General features: G+C 39.2%; 1 protein-coding gene across 10 annotated transcripts in view; it reads left to right on the top strand.

Annotated features, from left to right (window-relative positions):
• Positions 1 to 26,502, top strand: part of TRPM3 (transient receptor potential cation channel subfamily M member 3) — a 463,424-nt gene that overhangs the window by 350,945 nt on the left and 85,977 nt on the right. For all 10 annotated transcript variants that reach the window (XR_015700935.1, XR_015700934.1, XM_087741457.1 and 7 more), the window contains exons 7-8: positions 7,846 to 8,020; positions 22,097 to 22,220. Coding sequence is in view for 8 of the 10 variants with exons in the window: in XM_087741457.1 (XP_087597583.1) it covers positions 7,846 to 8,020; positions 22,097 to 22,220 (299 nt within the window). In the remaining 2 variants the exon portion in view is untranslated. The remainder of the gene's footprint in view (positions 1 to 7,845; positions 8,021 to 22,096; positions 22,221 to 26,502) is intronic.

Genomic DNA, 26,502 nt, shown 5'->3' with positions numbered 1-26,502 from the left:
CCTCCCACCCTTTGGGGCAGTTTGGACTCACTGGGTATGTCTACGGTGACTCTGTCTTATGTGCACCATAAGCCTTAAGTTCTTCGATTGCATCCAGCTTCTGGAGAACTTGGGCTACAGCTACACATTGTGTGGGACACGTGACATAGATTTCCAGCTGTATGCCACTTCTGTGCCAACCACTGTGCAGTAAGGCTTCCAGTGGGACAGCCATGAGCCACAACATCCCAAACAAATCCAAATAATTACCAAATGCTCCTGCCAAAATTTCCAGGTAGAAAAAAAAAATGAATGTAGGGGAATGCACACCAACATGTCTGACCTGAGCAAAGGTGGCCAGCAGGAAAGCAGCTCAGAAGAACCTACCGCCACCCAGTGTGAAGATGCAGAAATTAGAGACATTTCTGTCAGCGATAGTGAACTAGAGCCTCTCAGTTTTACTTACGCTGATCTCAGGGGTGAACTTAGAAATTAGTACACAACATACTGATACGTCCCAGTTACTCTTATAAGCACACTTAAAAATGTGAGTAGTAAATGATTTTTGTAGTAAATAAGGCATTTTATTCACTTGTTGGTCTATAAAAAAATGGGTAACTCATGTTTAGCTCTTCATAAAAAGAATTAGTAATAATTTATAAGACAGTTATATATTATTTATAAGTATACTCACAGTATAAAATATTCATGTTTTTCCAAGAACTGGGAAAACGAAGTAGGGCTTCTGCAGAGCATGGTAGATTTTTTAAAATCCCTTTTCACACTGCACAGACATTATGCAGTTTTTCATTGCTTCCATTTCCAAATTCATTCATTTCTTCTAGTTTATTGTTTTAACTTACATATTCATGGACTACCACTGTGTCAAGAGGAAAATGGGATTATTTTTCTGTATAATAACATGAAGGCCTACAAGTTGCCGCTGGTGCACATCAGGACAAATGTTCTGGTATGTACGTACCCTCCTGGAATCACAATTGCCAGAAAGTCTCTCACTGGCTCTGTTGCTGGCCACAAAGGCAATAACACAGTAATGAAGTTTTAGGTTGACTGTATAAATCTTTCATACAATATTGGAGTCTAATTTACAATATTGCATGAACAATATCCACAATAGCTGACACTGTGAAACAGTTAGCAATCTAGTCTACCCTGCAAAAATCTATGCTTATTGAAATGTTCCAAATACAAGTTACTGTTTTAGAAATTAAGATAGTGATAAGCCTCAGAGAACTGATTTTAACTCCTAGAACTTTGGTACTGTTTCTTCTTCTTTTTGGATGAATCATTATATAAAACGAAAATAAAAATATTATTTTGTCTGTATTCTATTAATTAAGTCATTATTTCTTTTTGCATTTATAGCAGGAATGCTAAGACTTCAGTATGTGAGATGAAGACCTTATTAAATGAGAAATAGTAATATGCAAGTTTGTGCGAGAAGTTTCACACATACCTGCTCTTGAATACAAGCTGAATATTTCCTTTGAAAATCTGAGAAAAAAGTCTCCTCTCTGGCTTACAAACTATTTTCGATAACACAGAATAAAAGTTCTAAGACCATTCTCAAGTAGGAAAAGCTTTGATTTTGGGATCAGACCTTTACCATCTTGAAACACAAGAGTAGTTAACCAAGTGATAAACCTTACAGTGATAATACAATAGTCAGTGTTCCCAGCTATTCTCAAGCCTGCAGATACACTGCTAGACAAGAAGGTTTTTCCATCTTCCAAAAGGAAAAGGAAAAACATTTGCTGAAACCGAAGCTCATGCTAGAAATGCTGAAAAAACAATAAACTGAGTGAACTTAAAAATAAATCCTCCATGTAACTATCAGATGGCTGGAAAACACCATACTTTTTCAGATATTTAAAAATAATTCACTTGAACTTAAAACAGGATGAGTCTTTCTCTACAAAGGATATTAAAAAAGCCGAGTAATATGTCATTTACCAGCTTCTAGGAAAGAGAAAAAATATCTAGGTCTATGAAAATGAATTGGTCTTTTTCTACGTTTGGAAAACAACACCAGTGATCGAGAGTCTTTCCTGGTGATGATGATAATAAAAATAATAATAATAATAAAAAAATAAAAATAATAATAATAATAATGCATTGTCCTATACTGAGAGGGGTTATCTGCAATTTCAGAATGGGCATTTCAGTGGAGTGTATTGCTGCTACTCTCTTTCCAGCTAATGAAATGTGAAACACACAATTTCTAAGGTATATAACCTTAGAAATGTTAGAAGTTTTAGAGTACTTAGTGAAAACAGCAGTGTTGTTGGAGATAGCCCATCAAGATTAATGCTATCCTTAGTTTGGCCCAGTGTAGGGCAATTTTGTGGTGAATTCCACAAAAGAAAAAATGAAGACAAAGCTTCTTGCTTGTTAATTTATTGGACTGTCTATTTTAATGCTTGGCACAAAGTTCTCACCTTCTGGATTTGTGCTAGGAGGCAGCAACCCCAGTACTGTAGTCCAGTTTTTCATCAACATGGTTTTATCTCAGCGTTGCCTCCTTTCCGACAATCTCAACTCAAGGAAGAAACTCTGTTTTATAATGATGATGGCTTTGGCTTTGTAAGGAATGTATTACTTTCAGATTTAGCATCTTGCCTCCCAGCCTGACAGTATCCCTCTGAATGAAGTGGCTGAAACAAGAGGCTCCCTGTGGATATATCAGGCCCTTCCAGCCCCCACTTTGTAGACTACTGTATAATGTGCATGCACAAGCTGAAGTAGTGCTCTTGCAGAGAATTCCTGACTCTTGCATTTCTAAGGAGATGCAGAGATCTAGAAGGAAAAATATTTTGAGTACCAGTTAAAGAGAATTCCATCAGCTACCTTCTTCCCAAAGTCAGAGGTTCTGTCTTATTGGCATCATATGCCAACATTTTTCAGATCAGTCCAGTGTTACAGTAAGACAAGGCATAGTCAGTTCTCAGTTTCACAGGTGCAAAATTGTTAGCAAATGCAGTGTTAATATCTAATCAGGAATAGTCAGTCAATGTCTTCTTACCCACTGAAATTTTTCTACAGACTCTGCATTCATTTCCAAATTTCTAATATTTAGCGGCAAAGATGCATCCAGGATTTTTGGTATCAAACCATGTAAAAGTTTAATTCGAATCTGCTCTGTGAGAGTTATTGAGGTGGAAACTTCTTTGGTATAAGTAGCTAAGCTTTTATTCTGAAACAAATATAATGTCACAAATAATTTAAATGTCATCAATGAACATCATAGAGAACTGAGAATATGATAATTCCCACTTACCCTCTTTTTCAAGTTGTAAGATACCAAGCAGACACAACTTTTTTTTCCCATGTCTATGGACTTCCTTTCACACACTGTGGATACCATCATTGCTCAGAAATTAACCATCATAAATCTGGAAAACCTCACAACATTAGGATTCAGACAACTGTAGTCTAGAGAGCTTTCCTGAAAGCCAGAAGTTGTTATACTCTGAAGAAATATCAGCAAACTATTATTAACTGATTTTAAAATATTATATCCAATTCTAGAAATGTACTTTCTAATTTTCCTCCAAACTAAAGAAACAATATATTTTTCCAAAGCAAAATTATTTATGGAGAACAATGAAAATAACAAAGAAAAAAATTCTATTTGCTGAAACTCAGGGAGGATTTCCAAAAGGCAAATGAGATGCAGAAATCAACTTTGTGTTTTAAATCTTTTCTTTTTCACAAAGAAATCTACCAGAATAATTGAAAGAGTTGCATTTCAATCTGGAACTTAATCATATATGATAAATTAAGGTTCACATGAGTTTTTTTTTTTTTTAAATCAAAGATATACTTTCATTGAAGAGTGGATTTGGAGACAAGTTGTTTTGTATTACTAGCCTCAAGTTAAAGGATTGTTTTCGTGCTGTGTATGTTTCTACAGGATCAGGGAAGAGAAAAATTGTCATTCTATTAACGACAGTGAAACACAACTGGAACACTTGCAGAGAACTGTTATATGCCATGCAACTGCTGTGACCATAGCAGTTTAAAAAATTAAAAAAAAAAAAAAAAAGGAAAATAAAAGAATGCAAGAGGAATTTTGGAAATACTTTCAAATGACCAATTCATTGGCCCAAAAAAGCAAAAATAGTTCAGCTGTATAGACTAACCATCATTATTTAAATTATTAGAATTACATAGCTGATCAATGTCCAACAAAATACACTGAGGCTGAACAAACTTCCAGTAGACTGAAGGAACCTGCTTTAGGAACAGTTTGAGATACATAAGGTGACTGCATCTATAATGATTATTGAGCATCACTCCAAACTCAGAAAGTTTTTCCCTTTTAGTCTTACTAGAAGGCTGTGAAGACTTCACTCCCCTGATAGCCAGAAATCTTCTTAACTCCTTCTAAAACTGTTAATGGCCAATGTGCTGTATGTCATTGGGATATTTCACTCTTTAATTTGCTAAGGAAGATGAGCCAAACTCATCTAATCTTGTCTCATAAGATGGGGTCTTGATTCCCCATATACTCCTTTTGGCTTTTTCCTCCATTTGTTCTAGTTTGTTCTTTTTGACCATAGGTGAGCATAGTACAGACAGTATTTTGTATGGAATTTCATGAGTGGCTTGCACAATGGCACTGATCTGCCCATATTTCCTACTGAAAATGCTTTGTTGTGTGTATTCCAGGATCATACCTGCCTTCTTCATGGTCTGGCTACACCAAAGACTGTTCTCCTGTGATCAGCTGGATCACACCTTTCTCTTTTCTAGTATTTCCTCCTAAGGAGTTCCCAGTGTAGAGCAGAATTTATTAATCACCAAGTAGATGACTTTGCATTTTGCACTGTTAACTTTCTCCATTTCTATTACTCAATCCTTAGTGTCATTCAGACCCAATTTGACTCATTACTGGGAATACTTCTTAATATTATCTTATTAGCAGATGTCAGTACCAGTTCTACTTCTTGTTTTGAAGTCATTAATAATAATGATAGGATCAGGGTAAGTTCTTCAAGAAACTCCATTAGTACTACAGTTCCACAGACAACTCTACCCATTAGTTAATTATATAGTTTCAAATCTATGCACTTATATTCAGCTTTGCTAACAATATGTCATATATGGCATTATAGCAAATACTTTACAACAGACCACCTTTGGTAAATGTTAGGATCAGGCTTTTAAACACGCCACTGGGTTTTTTTTTTTGTCCGTAATGAACTAAAATGGGTCCTACCAGTCAATTTCCAGAGGAAAATAGTGCACTGCCCAAGACAAATGCTGATGTAAGATTTCAGTGAATTGTGGGCCTCCTAGTCAGAGCTAATGTTAGATCTGCTCTGTGATCAGTCTTTTGAGCAAGGAGGACTGAAACAAGAACAGTGAAGGGAAATCCTTATTCAACTACCAAGAACTCATATCTTAAAAAAACTACTAGCAGAACTAAAAATTCTAGAAGCATTGGCTGTAGGGTGTGGTATAAAGAAAAGCTAGACAAGAAGAAGCAAGTACTGATAGAAAGTTCAAAAAACTTGGTAACATTACATTAGCCAGACCACTAGAAATTAACTGAAAATATCTCCTTCCAATTCTGTATTAAAATTTTAACAGAAGAGAGTCTCTCGTCAGCCACTATGTGATTATGTTGGGAAGTATCATAAAGAAAAATATTCTGTACCAAGAATTCAATTTATTCATCTTCTGATAGCAATTGTCTTACAAAAAAAAAATTCTTGTAGTAGACATAACTATAAATAACATTTCTTTTATCACCTAGTAGCAAAGGAAAACCTGGGCAGACTTGTGACATGAGGTTCTCTGCTGCATGTTCAACTGCAACCAGATGTATTATATTATATGTATTGATATGGGAATAAAATCATATTATTTATAAGATTCTGAGAAAAAAATGTTTTTTATTGCTAATATCTAGAATGCACTTTTAAGGAATACAATTTTAAGCATGTTCAAAATGAATGTAGGTAAACAACGCAAATTTCCGAACAAAATTAATGCTTAGCTTAAATCCCTTAAAGTTAATGGAAGTATATGTCAGACAGGTTAACCCATCAGACTTGTAATTCACTCTTCTTAAGCAAAGGTCTTAATTTTCATTTCTCATTTAATTCTGTTCCCCAAAACTGGTTTTCCACTAAGGCCATTGAAAAGAACTTAACCACCAAAAGCACTTAATGATTAGGTAGAACAGCAATTCAGGGAAGTCCTTAATATTAATAAAAAAAATAACCAGTGAGCTCTGTGTAAATCATTCTGTTAATCACCTTATTATATTCTACCCTTCTTACTTTCTTTCATTAGCCTGGATTTTATAACTCTGCTTATAGTTTTCTTAAAATAAATAAATATCATGCACTTCACTTACCTTATATAATAAAAAAGCCACAAACTGACAGTAGATACATCCATAATAAAATATGCTGAGAGTCTCTCCAGGAAACACAATGTTTGCTTGTAAAGTGGTTCAGGAGGTGCTTACAATATTTTGCTGTTGTATGTAAGAACTGGGGTTTTTTTCCTTTTTTAAAGAACAGTTCACTTCATTTTTTGACAGTAATTCAATGCCTTAAAAATTTTTGTGACTATCAAAAAATAATTTGATTTGTGAATGTTTCTAGAGGGTCTAACCAGATTTAAAGTTCCAGTCTCACAGGCTTACCTTTGCTTCTGTGGACTGAACTCCCTCTAAATGGAAACCTGAGGCAGCCACATTAAAAATTCTTGTTGCCTGGCCTCACACAACTTTTCCCAACCCAACTATTAAGAGTTTGGGGCACTCTCTTCATTTTTCAGTGAAACATCAAACTTGCAGAATGCATATAGTTTTTCTTAGGAAAACTTAGTTTCAAATGAAACAGTCTTTCTGTTGACAAAAAAGATGCTAATAGAAAATGTTCAACTAGTTCTACTGGCTGAGTCATTTTGAATGTCCCCAGTCTCAACTGGTCAAGAAGTGAAAACCATAAAAGCTTTTTCAGTCATGTTAACACCATCCTGGTGTCAGATTGCCTTTCTCTAAATCCATAAGACTTTCCTGGCAAAGTCTGTGCTGCAACTTTTGCAGAGGGCTCCCATCTAATTATACCACAAGTATATATATATATATAATTTTCTTCTGAAAATGAAGATGTCTCTCCTCTGGTTCACCACTAGTTCAGCTCTCTCTGGAGCAATATCCCCAGTGTGGGGTCTGCAAATCAAAGAATATACTGCATAATTTGGACAGAATTCAGAGAAAAACTTTGAGACTGACTAGAATCAGAAAACAAGTATTGCATTGACTTGTAACAGAATATATTTTTATCAAAGAGAAGATTAAAGGGCTATCCAGCTGCAACCTTAAAATGCATGTAATACGGCAACAAAAATATCATAGAGGGAATTTTAAAACAGCAAGCAAAGCTACTGGAAGACCCAATGATTGGCAACTGACACCATGCAAAATCTAGATTACAAGCAAGCTACAAAGTCATGACTTTGAACGTGTTAGGAAGAATTGTGTTAGTTTCTCTATGCTTTCAAACCAAGATTCAATCTTTTAAAAAATTCATGGTCTATTCAGCCATAAATATTGTATTTTAAATGGAAGATAATTCTAGAAAATCCTGGTTTATGCAGTGGAACCAATGAGATTAATACACTGGTCCCTTCTGTCCTTAAAATCTATGATTTTCTGAATGACATTTTCTCTAACATAACACTGTACAGTCACAATGCAGTAATTTCAGTCTGACTTTTTTTTTTTTTCTGTCTTCTGTTATGTTTTGGTTGCTTTGCTGGCTTTGCATTTTTTGTTCCTTTTCTTTTTTGTTTGGGTTTTTTTGTTTGTTTCTTTTACCCCAGGAATTGGTCAAGGGGTTCCAGTGGTGGCCCTCATTGTGGAAGGAGGTCCTAATGTTATCTCCATCGTTCTGGAGTACCTACGAGACACTCCTCCTGTTCCCGTTGTGATATGCGATGGCAGTGGCCGGGCATCCGACATCCTTGCCTTTGGTCACAAATACTCTGAAGAAGGAGGGTAAGTAATTTCCTAGTGTGTGTTCTTTCTCCATCCAGAGGTTCAATTTGGTGGTAAGATAGAGCCCAGGAAATTATTAGCAATATAGTGCTAAAGCAATACCTTCTTCACATGGCTGCTTCCATCATCGATACGGATGAAATACTGAAGGTATCCGGAACAAAAAAAAAAAAAAAAAACAAAAAAAAAAGGAAGTTAAAGAGTTAAAGCAACACTAATGAAAGAGGAAAGTCTACGGAATAAAACAGAGGTGTAGAAACTGTATCATATAGTTACTTGCCATGACATATAACACATTGACAAATACAATGTATGGTATCTTGCAGTTGCAGGTCAAGGAATTCAAAGGGCATGGGGAGTTATTTTCATGGGCTTAGTTATGCTATGTCATTATAATATAATGTACTGCTATCTTCAGGTTTCATTTAGCCCTACATGTCCTTATAATCTAGTCTGTATTTGCCTTGCCTATTGGGCATGATTCTGCACATCCACCTATATTCACACATGACTGTTTGTGCACTGATCTGTGTTTGCACTGTTCCACCTTTCTTTGCAGACTCAACGTGAGGCAAGGATAGTATTTAGCTTTTATTGTAGAAGATTCAAGTGTGTTTTTGTTGAATCAGGCTGTAAGCATGCTTTGCAAGTTCCAAAGTGCATATTATTACTGAACTTCCAAATCTTTAATATTCTTTGTTCTTCTCTTCTACCACCAAAAATATGTAAATAACCATAGAATCACAGAACAGTTGAGGTTCGAAAGGACCTCTGGAGGTCATATGGTCCAACACCCATACTCAAGCAGGCCCACCTACAGCCAGTTGCCCAGGACCACGTCCGAATGGCTTTCGAACATCTCCAGGGATGAAGACTCCACAGCCTCTCTGGGCAACCTGTGTCAGTGTTCAGTTACCCACATAGTAAAAAAAGTATTTCCTGATGTTCAGAGGGAACCTCCTGTGTTTCAGCTTGTGCCCATTGCCTTTGGTCCTGTCACTGGGCACCACTGAAAAGAGTCTGGTTCCATCTTCTTTAGACCCTCTGTTCAGCTATTTATATACATTGATGACATCCTCTCTGAGCCTCCTCTGCTCCGGGTTGAACAGTCCCAGCTCCCTCAGCCTTTCCTCATATGTGAGGTGATCCAGTCCGTTCGTCTTAGTTGCCCCTCGCCAGGTGCTCTCCAGTATGTCGATGTCTCTCATACTGGTGAATCCAGAACTGGACACGGGGCTCCACGTGTGTCCTCACCAGTGCTGAGGAGAGAGGAAGGGCCACCTGCCTTGATTTGCTGGCAGCACTCCTCCTAATGCAGCCTGGGATACCATTAGCCTTTGTTGTTGCAATGGCACATTGCTGGCTCATGTTCAACTTGGTGTCCACCAGGACCCCCAAGTCCTTTTCTGCCAAGCATCTTTCCTGCTGGGAGGCCCTCAGCATGTACTAGCACACAGGGTTGTTGCTCCCCAGGTGCAGGACTGCTTGCATTTCCCCTTGTTGAATTTCATGAGTTTCCCATCAGCTCATTTCTCCAGCCTGTCAAGGTCCATCCGCCAGAGGGCAGCACGACCATCTGGCATATCAGCCGCTCCTCCCAGCTCTATATCATCAGAAAACTTGCAGAGGGTAGACTCAGCCCCATCTACCAGATCATTAATGATGATATTGAGCAGGGTTGGACCCAGGATTGGTCCTTGGAATACACCACTAGTTGCCAGCCGCCAACTAGACATCATACCACTGATCACAACCCTCTGGGCCCAGCCATTCAGCCAGTTTTCAGTTCACCTCACTGTCTGCTCCTGCAGCCCATACTTAACAGCTTCTCTATGAGGATCTTATAGGAGACTGTGTAAAAGGCCTTACTGAAGTCTACGTAGACAATATCCACTGCTTGCCCCTCATCTACCAAACCGGTTATTTCATCACAGAAGGTGATCAGGTTGTCAAGCATGACTTCCCCTTGGTGAATCCACGATGACTACTTCTGATCATCTTCATGTCCTTCATGTGCCTGGATATGGTTTCCTGGATTAGCTGCTCCACCACCTCCTCAGGGATCAAGGGGAGGCTCACCAGCCTGTAGGTCCCTGGGTCCTCTTTCTTGTTCTTCTTGAAGATAGGAGTGACCATTGCTTTTCTCTAGTCATCGGGCAATTCTTCCAGTTGTCATAATTGTTCAAAGATTATGGGGTGGTCTTGCAATGACATCAGCCAGCTCCCTCAGCATTCATGAGTGCATCCCATCAGGGCCCATGGACTTACAAATGTCCAGTTTGTTTAAGTATTTCCTGATCCTCTTCCACCAAGGGTATGACTTCTTTCCTCCAGACTTTCCCCCCTGGTCTCTGGGGCCTGGGATTGAAATAGGCACTCAGTACTTCAGCCTTTTCCATGTCTTATGTCAGCAGGTCCCCTGCCCCATTCATTGATCTTGGAGGAGGAGGTACTTGAATATTAACCAGCTTTCTTGGGCCCCTCCTCCCTCTGGGTCTTGTCACATAGGACTCTTCCAAGCAGATCCCCAAAGAGGCCAAAGTCTGCTCTCCTCAAAACATAGAATCATAGAATCATCTGGGTTGGTAGGGACCTTTAAAGATCATCTAGTCCAACTCCGCTGCAATGAGTAGGGACATCTTCAACTAGATCAGGTTGCTCAGAGCCCCATCCAATCTGACCCTGAATGTGTCCAGGAATGGGGCATCTACCACCTCTGGGCAACATGTTCCAGTGTTTCACCACCCTCATTGTAAAAAATTTCTTCCTTATATCTAGTCTAAATCTACCCTCTTTTAGTTTAGAACCATTACCCTTTGTTCTATTGCAACAGGCCCTGCTACAAAGTCTATCCTCATCTTTCTTGTAAGCCCCCTTTAGGTACTGAAAGGCTGTAATAAGTCCAGGATTGTGATCTTGCTTTTTGTCCTCTCCCTCTTCTTGGAATCCTGAACTCCACCATCTCATGGTCACTGTAGCCAAGGCTGCCTTTGACCTTCACATCCTCATTGAGTCCCTCTGTTGCTGAGTATGAGGTCCAGCAGAGCACTTCTCCTCATTGGCTGCTCTCTCACTTGGGTCAGGAAGTTGTTATCAATGCACTCCAGGAACCTCCAGGACTCCTTATGCCCTGCTGTGTTTTCCTTCCAGCAGATACTACAGTGGTTAAAATTCTTCATAAAGATGAGGACCTGTGAGCATGAGGCTGCTCCTAGCTGCCTGTAGAGGGCCTCATCCACTTGTTCTTCCTGGTCACGCAGCCTATAGCAGACACGCACTACAATGTCACCTTTACCTGTCTTCTCTTTAATCCTAACCCATAAATCCTCAGTTGGCTCATCATCCATCCTCAGGCAGAGCTCCATGCACTCCAGCTGTTCTCACATAAAGGGCAGTTCTGACTCCTCACCTTTCCAGCCTGTCTTTCCTAAGAGCTTGTATTCCATTGCAACACCTCCAATCACAGGAGCCATCCCACCACGCCTCTGTGATCCCAACATCGTAGCCCCGCAACTGCACACAGATCTAATCGATTATGTTTATTCCCCATAGTGTGCACATTAATACAGAGGCACTTTGGAGAGGAACCCCAGCATACTGATTTCCCCAAAAGGGCTTTGGGGATTTGTCCATAATGGTGCCCTGTAGGCGCTTCCTTGCTTACATGAAAATGATGCAGGTGAGCCTGCTTAAGCCCTGTTTTGTTGATTTTCTAATCCCTTCCCATCACGTCTCTCCAGGCTCTTTGCTCATCAGCCCTGTGCATCACACTCTCACAGGGCTGCTGGTGACTCTCTCTCCCTCCCCCAGCATTCCTACTTTAAAGCCCTTCTTACTAGGTCAGCCATTTCAGCAAAGGTAACTTTGCCCTGCTTAGTGAGGTGGATTGCATCTCTCACAAGCAGACACTGATCTGCAAACAGGGTCGCATGGTCATAGAACCCAAAAACCTGTCACCAACACCAGCTCTGCAGCCAGCTATTGACCTATATTATCAGTGTCATCCTCCTCCCCACACCCTCTCCTCTGACCAGTAAGATTGAGGAGAGCACAACCTGGGTCCCCATGTCCTTGACTACTGCTCCCAGAGCTCTGTAGTCACTTTTGATACTCTCCAGTTTTCCCCTTACAGTATTGTTGGTGACCGTGTGGAAGAACAGCAGGGGGTAGTAGTCAGATGGTCAGACAAGCTTTGGTAGTCTCTCCACAATATCCCAGTTCTGGCCCCAGCAGGCAGCAAACATCTCTAGTTGATAGGTCAGGTCAACAGATGAGTGCCTCTGTTCTCCACAGCAAGCAGTTGCCCGTTATAATCACTCACTGCTTCTTCCTGGTGGCCTTGCATGGGTTGGGGTCAGGTGGTACAGATCTTTTTCTTGAGGGCACATGTGGATCCTCTCCAGCTTTGAGAGCAGTGAACCTATTTTGCAGTTGTCAGACGTTAGGTGGGGCAGGAGACTTACTCTTGGTGCCAACAGTCAGCAGCTTTCATCCTCCACCTTCATCAGAGGTTGCACTTACTTAAATACTAGGTGTGGACACTGCCTGCATCTCTATCGTAGTTAGGGTCCAGGATTCTTCAAGCTGTTGCATGTCAGAGAAGATCTTGCCTATCTCCTTTTCATCTTCTCCAATGCTATGTAGCCTGCTCAATTCCTTCCATAACTCCTATGCTTAGTGCCACAGCTCCTCCAAGACAGCAGACCTACAGGAAAGAAGGCCATCTCTCCTGGCATCAAAGATAGACTCTGCAGCCTGGGACTTGAAGAACCGCATCCACCACCTAAAGCTCCAACTTCATCAATGCCTCTGCTCTGGCAGGGGCAGCTACTCCAGCACCTGCCAGGAAAATTACCCTGTGGCATGTCACCACCATACTTAAGACTATTTACCCTGGAACAAATTCAGCTGAAGCCCCCTTTTTTTGCACCCTCTCACACAAGCTGCTGCATTGGTTGTCTGTACCCTTCGACTGGTTCTTATATAGGCCTCTCCCAAGCACTGGCTAACGGGTGCTTGACCCTCCCTAATACAGGGTCAGTTGCAAATAAGGCTACAGTCACCCTGGGTCAAGGGCTGCTCATCATGCTCATTAGAAAATGCTGGAGCTTTCTCAGGCCCACACCCTTGTGGCTGCCCTTACCTCATCCTTACCTGGCAGCAGCAGGCACCCTCATGGGGTTCCCAGCTGTTCTGCAATGATCATGGACCTTATCCCCAGAAGCTCCCAAAGCAGAACCCAGAGTCTGCTGCTCAGAGTAGGAAATAACGAATAAGGGAGGATTTAATAATTTGAGAACAAAACATAAAAGTGGAACCAAAGCTCCCTCAGACTCTTATGCCTAAGAGCTATTTCACGCTTTTTGTCTAAGTAGCTACAGTAATCTTCCAATCAGGATTTACTGAGAAGGGACTCATTTTTGAGTGTGTTAGAATAGATGAAGATATATATTCACACCTACAACAGAGTTACGCAAATAATAAAACATAAATCCATAAACACTGAGATCTAGACCAAGCACTATTATGTTTTTTAAAAATAAATGTGATCATGAACTTACTCAACCTAAAACTCCTACTGGGAATAAGATGTTTGCCACAAATATTTAAAACCATTTTATATTCAGGTTCATGCATTGTCCAGTGCTGCACTGGGATAGATCTGAATGTGCCAGGTTTCACCTGAATCTTTGAGAAGTTGTTTCTCTGGTTTCAGTGACCTCACTGTTAGCACATTTAACATAACCTTACTGAAACATGTTTTATCCCTGTGTTTGCTATGTACCTATACAGTTTCCATCTACCTTGTCTTTGTTCTGATGTCATCCTGAAAAAGAATATAGCAAGAAGAGAGTTAATGCAATTTATTTCAGTATATAAATAGGACTTATAAGAAAGATGGAGAGAGACTTTTTACCAGGCCCTGTAGTGACAGGACAAGGGGCAATGGTTTTAAATTGAAAGAGGATATCTTTAGATTGGGCATCAGGAAGACATTCTTATGATGACAGTGGTGAGACACTGGAACAGGTTGCCCAGAGAAGTTATGGATGCCCCATCCCTGGAAGTGTTCAAGGTCAAGTTGGATGGGGCTTTGAGCAACCTGATCTAGTGGAAGATGTCCCTGCCTACAGCAAGGGGTTGGACTAGATGACTTTTAAAGGTCCCTTCCAACCAAAACCATTCTATGATTCTGTGATGCTATTTCATCATCACAAACTCCTGCCTGTAAGAAAGGCAAGTGATAGAATCACTAGAGGCAGAACAAGCAAGTAATTTCTTAACTGAGACACGCAAGTCCGGCTTTGTGAAAGCTATTATTCTCCCTTACTATGGGTCTTCCTTCTGTGGTGGTACCATTCCAGGTGGTGCCTGCAATATTATCAAATAGCATAATTTTTTTTCCTTTTTTTTTTCCTTTTCACCTTGCACTAAATAGAACACACAAACTATGAAATTTGTAAAGCTAGCTAGTGGGAATTTCTGTGTGTTTGCCCTGCTTCAGAAAACATCAGTCTAAAATGTAATGATATTTTTAAGAATATCACAAGTGAAACACCAATATTTTTTATATTCATTAAAATATTTTACCCAAATACATTAGACTTCAGATACAAATTGAGTACTTTCCTCCTTCTGTAACCTACTTTTGAACAGTGCTTAGCAATATGAGGAGAATACTGAATAATTGGCACATTAGCTGAGTTCAGCTACTAGCTTTTTCTTTTGGATGGAATCTAAGTAGGTTATACAAAACTGTGTCTATTAGACTCTAAATCAATGTCACACATCCAAATTGTGTGCAGAATTTTATTCTGCAGTCCACTGTGCAATCAAACTGTAAAGTCAAAAACCTATTATAATTCTGGCTGCTGACTGCAAATCAGGGTCTTCTCTGAGACACTGCGTATCTTCCAATGGCTATGCGCTGGATATCTGATCTAAATCATTCAAAAACCACATCATTCATGGCAGCAACAGGCTCAGCACTTGCATGTTGGTATTATCATGCTATTTTTTCATCATCTTAAATTTTCACTCATTGCAGACCAATATGGATTCATTTTCTGCATATAAGAATGTGTATATATGTGTACTAAGCACTGCTGTGAGTTTTCAAGTTTATTTGAGAGTTTGTTTCCAGGGGGAAAAGAACTATGTTTGGAGGTGAAGGAGGACAAAATATAGCTCTCTGCTTGAGTTTCAATCAGTGAGGCACCAATCCGTCCTCTCAGAGAGATCCTTAAGGGTGTTGGACAATTGCATATCTGCCCAACAGGTCCTTTTGTATTGCGTTTCACAGAATTGTGATGTGCCTGCCTTGCCTCCTCATTATTTATCCTTCCTAATTGATTTCGCATAGCAGAAAAAGGAAGGATTTTTAATATTAATCAAGGTGCAGTACCTCTTTGCAATGTCAATGTATGTGCATCCTTGAAAAGACATGACACAAGCAGCTTGAATCTGCCTTATTTTAAGGCCTGATTATAGGCTTTCCTCATGAAAAGGTGGACATTTCACTCACTTTGGGCAGTCTTTGGGTGCATGTTGTAACTAAAAGCCAGACTTAGCTGGGCTGCAGTGGAATGAGGCTGCCAGCACAACACAGAGAGCTGTGCCTGCACTGCTTGCAGCAGGTGCTGCCTGCAACTGTGTGATGTACCAAGACTAGGTCAGAAGAAACTATGAAGCATACCTTGAAGTAAAGATGTCTTTGGAGGTAAATCAGTTGTGAGGCCTCAGTATCTCATCTCTCTCATTGAAGTTCCAGGGGGAAGGCAAGGCAGATATGCAGTTTCCCATTGAGCTGAGGTTTCAGCATTATGAATATCAGATATGCAGAATTAATGAAGGTGGGGTTTTTTAAGTTTGCCGTGACTTTAATATCAGGGACTACATATTGCCTTGGTCTGAAAAGTCTTGAACAGAGTATTAAGAATGTACAAGGTGACTACATTTCACTACAAGCAAATACAATTCTCAGTAGTAAGCTGAGTTGCCAGTACCTTTTACATCTTAATGATGAAGAAGCTATGTGTACAGGATAACCTAAATGAGAAGGCAGCTTAAATGCAACCTTCCCCTTGTAGTGAACTGGAAGAATTATTTGGCTGCTTATCACTATTGGCCCTAATTTAAAGGTCAGGTTCTCCAGGCTCTGAAACACTTAGTTTCTAATTTATGTAAAAGCTGAAAATGTGTTGAACAGCGTTGAGGGGTAAGAACACAAGATTGATCATAAACACCCAAATTCAGTCCCTGCTAAGCCTTAAGTGAATATCTTAGTGGTCAATAACTCTCCTCCACATAAATCCCAAGTATTTTTGACTCTATAATCAAGGATGCCTTCTCATTTCATTGTCTTGCATAAAAGCACAAGCTGGAAGTAAAACTGTAAAGTGCAACTATTTATAGGATCATTCAGTACTTTCTAATCCTCAGAGATTTTTTTTTTAATTAAATGCTGAATTTAGAATGAGAAAAATGAAACACTGTGTTAGAACTATGTCACTTCTTAGACAAATATTTCCTTACAGAATGGGAAGTGACTTGCAATATTCAAGTGCAGCCTCCAAGCTGAGTTTGTTGCATATTAACTACTCTATCAGTTCTACTCCTGCAAGCATGAGACCCTTAAGGAATTCGGTTCAATGCCATAAAAATGTACGTTCACATAAAAATGTAAACAATGCCTAATGTTCACAAGGAAACATAAAACATTCTCTGTGCTTTAAATGAGCATCCTCATATGAGAATCATTAAAGATTGTCTTTGGATTGGTCTCTCTCTTCATCCACTGTGGCATAGTTTTTAGGCTTCATAACTGTAGTATCTTACTTAAATCTCTTTTTTTCTCGTAGAGAAATACAGAGATTTTTCACTTTGAGCAGAAAGGATCATAATGTAGGTATGATGTGGATGTTCTGTATCCCCCATGGTGTCTACCATATCATGGGGGATCACGGGTACTATCACATCTGAATTATTTTGTAAGATTGTTTTCACATTGCATATTTTTATATCCTTGCTTTTCTTTTGTAACAAAGTACTTTGTAAATCAAAAGCTGGTTAGAAGAAGGTCGTTTCTTTGTTGAAATACAATATCTCTCTTTTGGTGAAGGGACAACCATTTAATAAACATAGTCAGGGAAAAATGGTGTAGAAGAACAACCACCAGTAAAGAGCAGCAAGTAAAGCTGATTCCTCATAAAAGCACCCAGAAATCATCCCTGTTTGAATAGAACAAAGGAATTATTACATTTATTTTCTGTCTGTTCTCATAACAATGCTATGCAAAATGTGTGGATTTAAAAAGTATAAGAAATTCAGTCAGTCCTACAGAGTTGCGCAACTGTGTCTTATTTGTAATTCCAGTGGAAGAAAATATCAGCAGAGCCTCTGGTCATGTTTCTTACATATGGTGTGATTGTCTAAAGTGCAAATCATAATTAAAACAGAAAATCCCCTAAGCTTCCCATAAAGGAGGGCAGGGAATAGTTTTCACATCACACTGATATTTTATGGATATATTTTCTTTATCCTGAATAAAAAGAATAAATTAAAAAAGAAAGAATTAACAAATGACAAGTTAGAAAAAGATTATGTGCAGTTCATTGAATGGAATGTTTCATTTAGAGAATTTCAAAGCATTTTGGTAACAATAAGTTTAAAAAAATCTGTAATGAACTTGCATTTTGAAATCAGGTTAGAGCATAATTTTTATAAATCTCAAGTACATTGTACAACTCCAGTACTAAAAATCTCTGCAGAAAAAAGACTAAATAATTTAGGGAGCTGGCTATGGGCCAGATCTTTCAAATCCTCCCCAATGTTCACTACAAAATCATATGCCATGAGTTTGAAAGACTGGAATGTCATTAAGTGGGATGTCTATTATCTCCTCAAATATTAGGCAAGACTTCAAAAAAACTTTCTTTCTGAGGAGGGAGGATGCCAAAATGCTGTCATCTGTCTCTTCTACATTGGCCAAAGCAATGAAGGGAGTTCTGCTTTGCTGTTTAATCTTCCAGCATATATTGGACAGAAATAAAACATCACTTTATTTACTTTGTCACTTCAGTGTTTTTAAGTGGCCTCTCCTGATGGATCCAAGACATCTTTCTCCCTTTTTTCCTGTGGTAAGGCCATACAAGTCAGTTCTGATCATCTGATGCATCAAAATTAATTTTGGCATCTTCTTTAAAAAAAAAAATCACTCTTAGCAACAATTATGAGTAGATTTTTCTCTGAAACTAAACGTAGATGTATATAGTTCTACTTTAGATGCCAGATTTTTGACAGTAGGTATCTAAATACCATCGGCAATCCAGCTCCTCTGGGTAAAAAAAAAGTTGGATGCCCGGACTGGTAGGAAAATGGGCTTATCTTAGGTATTTAGGGAATGAAAGAACAGATTTGAGCTATGTGGGAAATGAAAGAAAAGAGCAGGTTAAATTGTCCTTTTGTAGGACGTTTCATTAGGCAGGAGCGAGTTAACTGCAGTATTGCTTCCATGACAAATTAAGTGGAATTCATGGAATCATGCCATCAAAATGCCCCAAACAGGTCTTTATTGGTATGTTGCAAAATATTTTCTGAACTGAAGCCTAGCAGGAAGATGATAAAAATACTATCTTCATCTGACACTATCCAGTTTTCTTAGGGTGGGAGTATGCTGACTTTGAAGGAAATCATAATCATAGAGTGTCTGTCTGGTAAAGTGGCAGTTTTATGCTTATGGAGCTTTATGCATATGAGGTTCATAATCCATGACAGAGTCTGCTGAACATACTGTTCCCAAGTTAGTGGCCAATAATCTCCTGTGTTCTAGGTTAGACCTCTAATCACAAGACTCCAGGAGGCATCTCTTTTTCCCCAAAACTAAAATTAGGAATCTGTGATTTTTAAAAATGTGTGTTTAAGTTGCATGTATAACAAATGTGGTTGTCTTTGCATAGTGGATAAATCATCACCCCACCTGCAAGTGCCAGTTATTCTGCTCACAGTAGTCTGTGAAGTCACTTGTTTTACATGCATTGGATTTGGTGTATGCATCATAGATTTAGCCTTTAATAGCCTGGCACAATTTGTATTTGTCTCAGCTGGGTTACATGACTGGGAACTTTGATCTGATACCTTCTAACATTTACAGATTCTTGAGGTGTAAATGTGATATAGTCTTGACATGACTGATTTCAGTTTAGACAAAGCTTAATTCAGCTATGATTACTTTATCAGAAAGCTTGGTATTATTTTTTCTATTTCTGATTACAATCACTTCCATTTTTAAATCTCACAAAGACATTGAACAGGCTTGCTGTAGAATTGCAGACCAATGAGATGTTAAAAAAAAAGTACTTAGTAAAGATAGAAAACTGCATAAATCAAATGATGACAACAGGAAATTTCTGAGCAGTGATACTTCAACAGATGTGTACCCCTGTAGTTAGGGAACCACTTCTTGATACTTTTTTTTTTAAAAATTCCATACCTTTCACATGGAGTTTGCTTTACATGCTGTTTAAACTTACAATATGATACAGTTTCTGATAGCTTTAATTCAGGAAAGGAAAGTGATGGCTGCTTACGAAGCCTTGGGACTTAATTCTGCTTTCACTCAATGCTTATCAAAGCAAATTTTTCTTGCGTTCTGTGTGTGTTAACCTGAGAGAGAGACAATTTCTGAAATGAAATTTCAGGTATGGATTCTACACTTTTTTTAAGGAAAATTAAGTTATGATGAGAAAACAGGATGGTTTTCATCCCAGGATCTTTGGAAATGTTTTCTGAAGTTCTCTAATTTCAGATTCTTCCAATTCCATGTATTTTTTCATATACTTCATATACTTCTCATACTTTGTCATGTACTTTACTTTCATATATCATTTCCAAAAGAAAATAGAGCTTTATTTAAATCTTTGTTTAGATTCTCCAGTTGATGTTTTTAGGAAACTTGTTCTTAGTGATGAACCCCTTTTTTCTTTCTTAGTTTGAAGGATGGAAAATCGCATAATTCTGAACCACTTATATTTACAGTGATAGCACCATTTTGTGAAGAGCAGCCTTCTTGATTAAAGTAAATTTCCAACAGATTTTTTTTAAAAAGCCTGAAAAAGGGGCTTCAGAATTTACACCATATATGACCTACTAATCTGCAACTCAAAGTATATTAGTGGTTTTCAAGGTGTCAGCATTTCCAAGTTGGTTCTCTTTAACATGGTGTGAATCTACATTTCTACCTGTGCTCTGACATCTTGTTTCATGTTCCCATGTGCTTGCAACATCCTTACTTCTATACAGGAGGTCAGGTTATTTTTCTTATAACCCTCACACAGAAAGTCCTCTGCTGTCAGCTCTCGTTGCTGTCCACCAAGAGGGTTGCAGGTTTTAACTCATAGTATGTTGCCTTTATGTAAGGGAAGTAGGTCATACTTCAGGGAAGGCGTGCTTACATAGTGAGTGAGCAGTAAATGCAGTTTTGTTGCCTCTCCAGTACCCCAGGAAAAAAGCACATCTGGGGCCATACTGCTCCTCAATGAAAAGAGGAAGTGCAGAGGTAGACTCTCCATTCAAGAGAAGGTAATAAAGTAGAAGACAACAGGAGGAGCCAGGCATAGAAAGAACAGTGATCCACAGTGTGATCTAAAACCCCATGTAAACTCATTTTAATCCAAACACATTGACATGTGCCTTACAGGCTTCTTTGTGAAGTGGGAGTCCTACTCAACAGGGATATTTAAAGTCAAAGTCGAATTTAGAGAATAGAGAACATATGCACTCCATATGCCAGGCCTTCTATATTCTCCTATGCACCTCTATACCTCTTTCCCATTCCCATTCATTGTCTCATCTGATAACATGTTTGCTGTAGGTATAAAGACTAGATAGTTAAATCATATTTGAAATTCAATTGTGTGTGAATATCCTGCAGTCTCATTTGGGCTTCCTTGTTGCAGAGAAGTACAGGCGACTTTTACCAGTAATATGAAATAAACAGGGGTTTGGTCACTGTTCTCCCAAAGCAGATGCCATAAGCTAACAATGACTTTTATACACTGTGCTGTTTCTGATAATTCTTTGCAGTTGTTGCAGGGCTAAATCTTTGTTTATCTTCTGTCATAAAATATGAGTCATGAAGATTCTCTGATTTTCATTCCCACAGATGATCAACAATGACTTATCCTGTAAAACATGCTGACTCAGCTAATTTGAAACGCTCAGTTACAATTTTTAAGTGAGAAAACTGCTATAGTGTAGAAGCTTTCATACATCAAAGGATACATGTGCTAAATTAAAGCCCACTATTTTGTAAGACATTAAGAATAGCAATGTTTAACCCAGAACAGTCCTGAGGAATAGGCTTTTTGACATCAAGGGGTAGGGTTCAAGTACTGATAGTCCGCATAATATTACTATTTATTTCTGCTGTTGGGCCACTTTTTGCAAGTACTAACATTAGCACTCAGGAGGAATATAAAAGTGATTACTCTTTAAACTCCTGGAAGATCAGCATGAACCAAAGCAAAATGGTTTCTTCAAGTGGACTCAGGAACAGGGAAATTTTTTTTTTGTTTTCTTACCTGGTCCTGTGCAGCATCAATAAGGTGAGGTGAAACTGTTGGGATGCTCAAGCTAAAATCAAAAACACTGACAACACAAATACTCCCAGTTTCATAAAATGAACGAGGAGTTGAATTCTGCTAACTCACTGATAGAAAGGGGTCTTCAGTTCACCTGGAAGTGTTGGTCTCCCTCAAATCCAAACTGTCAGTGTGGTTCTTGTTTCTGTTAAGAAATCCCTCAGAGCTGATAGTTTGAATGACCTTCTGTTATGCAATATGTGGGAACTGAAATAAAAACTTTGGACATGAGGAACCCCAACATAATTAATCTTTTTTTCTAGAACAGTGTTTTCCAACTTGTCTCTGATGGTTTCAGCAATTCCTGTCCTTCAAACCTGTCCAAAACAACCTGCAGTGATTTGTTATCTTACTCTTATTTGTTTGACCCTTGGCTGAAGTTGCAATGTTCCCTTATGTCTGTTTTTCTACTTTATTTTTTCTTTTTGAATTTCAGACTTATCAATGAGTCATTGAGGGACCAGTTGCTAGTTACCATACAGAAGACTTTCACATACACCCGAACGCAGGCACAGCACCTCTTCATTATCCTCATGGAGTGCATGAAGAAGAAGGAGCTGGTATGTTCACACTTTCCTTAGACACAGAGAGCGAGCTGCATGCATTGTTTTGATCAAGTCTTTCAGGTGCCTGTTGAAGGATTTCACAAATATGATCACTGTGATACAGACTCTAAAAGGATATTATATCATGCTGACTTTTGTTTGCTTTAATCTATATTTTCTCATTTAAAGTGATTAATCCAATAGATCTATTCCCTTTGTAAATTCTTCTACATTTCCTTTGACAGGACAAAATCCAGCTAAGTAGAGTATAGATATTATTACTTTTCAGTCATCCTCAGGCATATCATGATTAAAATTCTACCTCATTCAACTTCAAAAAACCTCAGAAGGAAGCATAATTGTTTATGTGTCACTGGGATCATATTTTAAAGATGCTGTAGAGTTGCACAAGTATCACTAGTGCTATTATTTTATTATGGATATTTTTGACAGGAAAAGAAAACAGCTTGTCTCCAAGGCTCCTATTCTGCAGTGGCAAGGCTATCCCTTTAATGCATACTTACACTTTCTTGAAGAACACAAGATCTTTCAACAATTTCTGGAGTTCCATGAGGTTGCTTTTGCAGAAGCATTTTTGAAGTAGAATCACATTGTAAAAAAACTTGGGATTCAATTCCAGGGGTTTTTATTTCTTACAAACTGACTGAATAGATATGCTTCAACTTTGTAACTTAATCTTTCTTCTAAGCTTTGTTTTCGGTTCATATTGCAGCTTCCTGGAATTCCAGGCTGATGACAGACTGCAACACTTTGTGTAGGGTAACACTGACAAGGAAAGATTAACTCACTTGTCTTACAGAAGTTTCATTTTCTGAAACTGTTTGAGTTTTTTGTGACTTCATCCTCTGCAGTGCCTTTTAATTTTACTTGAAAATGTGGCATAGAGTAATTAATACCACTGTAGGGGAACAGAGAAAAACAGTTAGGAAGTGTTAAAAAAAAAAGGCTGCCCTTCTAGATGGAGCTTTGCAAAATAGAAGATAATTCTCTATATGGTTTAACTTGCCAAAAGCACAGTACTCTGTTCAGTAACCAGCAGTTCGTGCATCCATCAAAAAGTGGTCAGCCTTCTTCATGCACAACTAATCATTTGCATGTACCACAGTCACATGGCACGTACCTTGGACAATGGCACATAGGAGAGGATCCCAAGGACAACTTTTCAAGGAAGACATGACCGCAGCATGCAGTTCCACTGTGCCATTGCAATGGTTGATGCAACTGGACATAGAGCAATCCCTGCTGCATTCTTTCTCCCACAGTCAGAATTCAAACTGTATAGCAGACTTGAAACACCATTTAGCTATTCACAAGCAGTCAGTGCAGCCCACAAGGTATGGACTAGTCATCCCTTCCCTAGGTGAACTATGTCAAGAATTCTTTTTTCTTTGTTTTTCTTTTTTTCTCCTTCCAAAATCTCCTTTGCATTAAAGAGTCTCAGAAAAATATGATTGTGCTACAGAAATACTTTTCCTATCCATTTAAGATTGTCAGGATGTACCATGACCTCCATGGCACTTCAGTTTGCTTTACATGTGTAGTACATATGTGCCTCAGTCTACCTTAATGTTGAATTTGCTGTAACATTTCTTATCAATGATTAGCAGAGAGAACATTCTTAGGGAAACAGCATTAATTCTTTTATGCCAGTTTCTGTTAATTTTGTAATAATAATAATAATTAATAATAATAATAATAATAATAATAATAATAATAATAATAATAATAATAATAATATGTACATATAGGACCTACTTGTGAACCAGCGTTCTGCATGCAAACATAAAAAAACGTATTTACTGATAGAAGATGGAAAAAAGGAATGATGAAGGGAGGAAGACAGAGAGAGGGAGAGCAAAAAGGAGGATCAAGGGAGGCAGGAAGGCAGGTGGGAGGAAAGGAAAGAAGGCAGGAAGGTAGGAAGGAATAAAGAATAGAAAGTAGAGGCAGACATTGAATTATCAAGACTGTAAAAATGCAATTCTGGATTGTTCCAGACATCTAAATCCAGAACTGGTTGTCAGGCTTTGAATAAACTAGTGCAAAGTTAACTGTGAAGTTTGTGTCTGCAGTACTCACATCAAGATTTTTATTCCAAGCAAGGCTGTGCATTTGTTACAAGTGTCTTACAGACATGCAGACATGTAACCTCTGTCACCACTGACATTCTTTACCTACACATCTTGTGAACAGCTATTAGCCAGGAGATGGTTTGCCCAAAATTAGGTGTTCTGAATTTGAATTTATACCACTAACCCAACAAAATGTAAAGAGAATACATTAAAACAAGAGTTTCTCTCTGGTACCTCAGTTGTACTCAGTGGGTTAATTTTAACAGTGGTACGTTAGAAAGATTTTATGTCTGAGGTGTGGTTGGTAGGCTAATGGTGTCCTTTAAGACTCATAACCTTGTATATGAATGTAAAAGAAAGATGATACTCATAATGATGAAGATAGCATTACCAGAGGAGATGGATGACCTTGGAGATGTGAAGTATTTCCAGGAGTGAGTGGTGACTTCACTGGTTCTACAAAGCCAGATGTTTCATATTTCCACATCTGTCCCAGCTCTTGTCCTTCCTCAGGCTTGACCTTCTGATTTGGTTATGCATAAGAAAAAACACTGCTTGATGAACTGACTTCATCATCAGTCTGATCTCCCCTCTCCCTAAAGAAACAAATAGAAGGAAGATGCAAAAGATATTGTCTCAGAGAGCTCGGCAGCAGCCAAATTGATCATGGCTATTTTCTCTAAGGTCATGGTTAGTGTGCCTGACTGTCTGACTTTGTGGCTGCTGAATCCATAGGGAACAAACAGACAGTGCAGGAGAGGCTTGTCATAGAATCATAGAATCATTTAGGTTGGAAAAGACCTTTGAGACATCAAGTCCAACTGTTAACTTAGCACTGCCAAGTCCACCACTAAACCATGTCCCTAAGCACTACATCCACCTGTCTTTTAAATACCTGCAGGGATGAGGACTTAACTACTTCCCTGGGCAGCCTGTTCCAATGCCTGACTACGCTTTCAGTGAAGAATTTTTTCCTAATATCCAATCTAAACCTCCCCTGCTGCAACTTGAGGCCATTTCCTCTCATCCTGTTGCTTGTTACTTGGGAGAAGACACCAACCCCCACCTCACTACAACCTCCTTTCTAGTTGTAGAGAGTGATAAGGTGTCCTCTCAGCCTCCTCTTCTCCAGAGTAAACCACCCCAGCTCCCTCAGCCACTTCTCATAAGACTTGTGCTCTAGACCCTTCACCAGCCTCATTGTCCTTCTTTGGACACGCTCCAGCACCTCAATGTCCTTCCTGTAGTGAGGGGCCCAAAACTGAACACAGGATTCAAGGTGCAGCCTCACCAGTGCCGAGTACAGGGGGACGAGGGGGACGAACACTTCCCTAGTCCTGCTGGCCCCACTATTTCTGATGCAAGCCAGGATGCTATTGGCCTTCTTGGCCACCTGGGCACGCTTCCAGCTCATATTCAGCAGGTTGTCGACCAACACCCCAGGTCCTTTTCCACCAGGCAGCTCTCCAGCCACTCTTCCCCATGCCTGTAGCGTTGCATGGGGTTGTTGTGACCCAAGTGCAGGATGTGGCACTGAGCCTTGTTGAACCTCATAGAGTTGGCCTTGGCCCACTGATCCAGCCTGTCCAGATCCCTCTGTAGGGCCTTCCTACCCTCCAGCAGATCAACACTCCCACCCAACTTGGTGTCATCTGCAAACTTACTGAGGGTGTACTCGATCCCCTCGTCCAGATTGTTGATAAAGATATTAAACAGAACTGGCCCCAATACTGAGCCCTGGGGAACACCACCTGTGACCATTTGATGATACTTTGCCTGCCACTAAAAAAAAAAAAAAAAAAAAAGAAATGGAGGGGAGGGGGAATTTAAGAAAAGTAAGAAGGATTTTTTGCTTCGGACATTCGCATTCCATATCAATTAGTCCAAAGCTAGAACAAGATGGAATTCCATAAATTAAAAAAAAAAAAAAAAAAAAGGCTAAGTAGAGTGAGACAGTCTTCAAGGGTGATTTTTGATCTTTCATTCTAGTGTGGTTACCTTCCTGATCTCAGAATGCAAAGAGCAAGTGAGGGCACTGCCTGAGGACTCAGTCAAGTAGGGACATCTCCCACTGGAGCCCCACCTTGGCCCTGGAGTCAAGTGGCAGTAAGGAAGGGAATCCTTCAGATAGCAGGCTAGGAGAGTTCACTTCAGCTAGTCCCTGAAGTTGTGCTGGGTTATAGTTCAGAAGTCTGTTTCCAGCT

Source organism: Nipponia nippon, unplaced genomic scaffold, assembly GCF_047370975.1.
Source record: "Nipponia nippon isolate SJK-2023a ecotype South Korea unplaced genomic scaffold, ASM4737097v1 scaffold_8, whole genome shotgun sequence".
Taxonomy (NCBI): domain Eukaryota; kingdom Metazoa; phylum Chordata; class Aves; order Pelecaniformes; family Threskiornithidae; genus Nipponia; species Nipponia nippon.
Note: the sequence above shows the minus strand (reverse complement) of the source record. Positions and strands in the feature narration are given on the sequence as shown.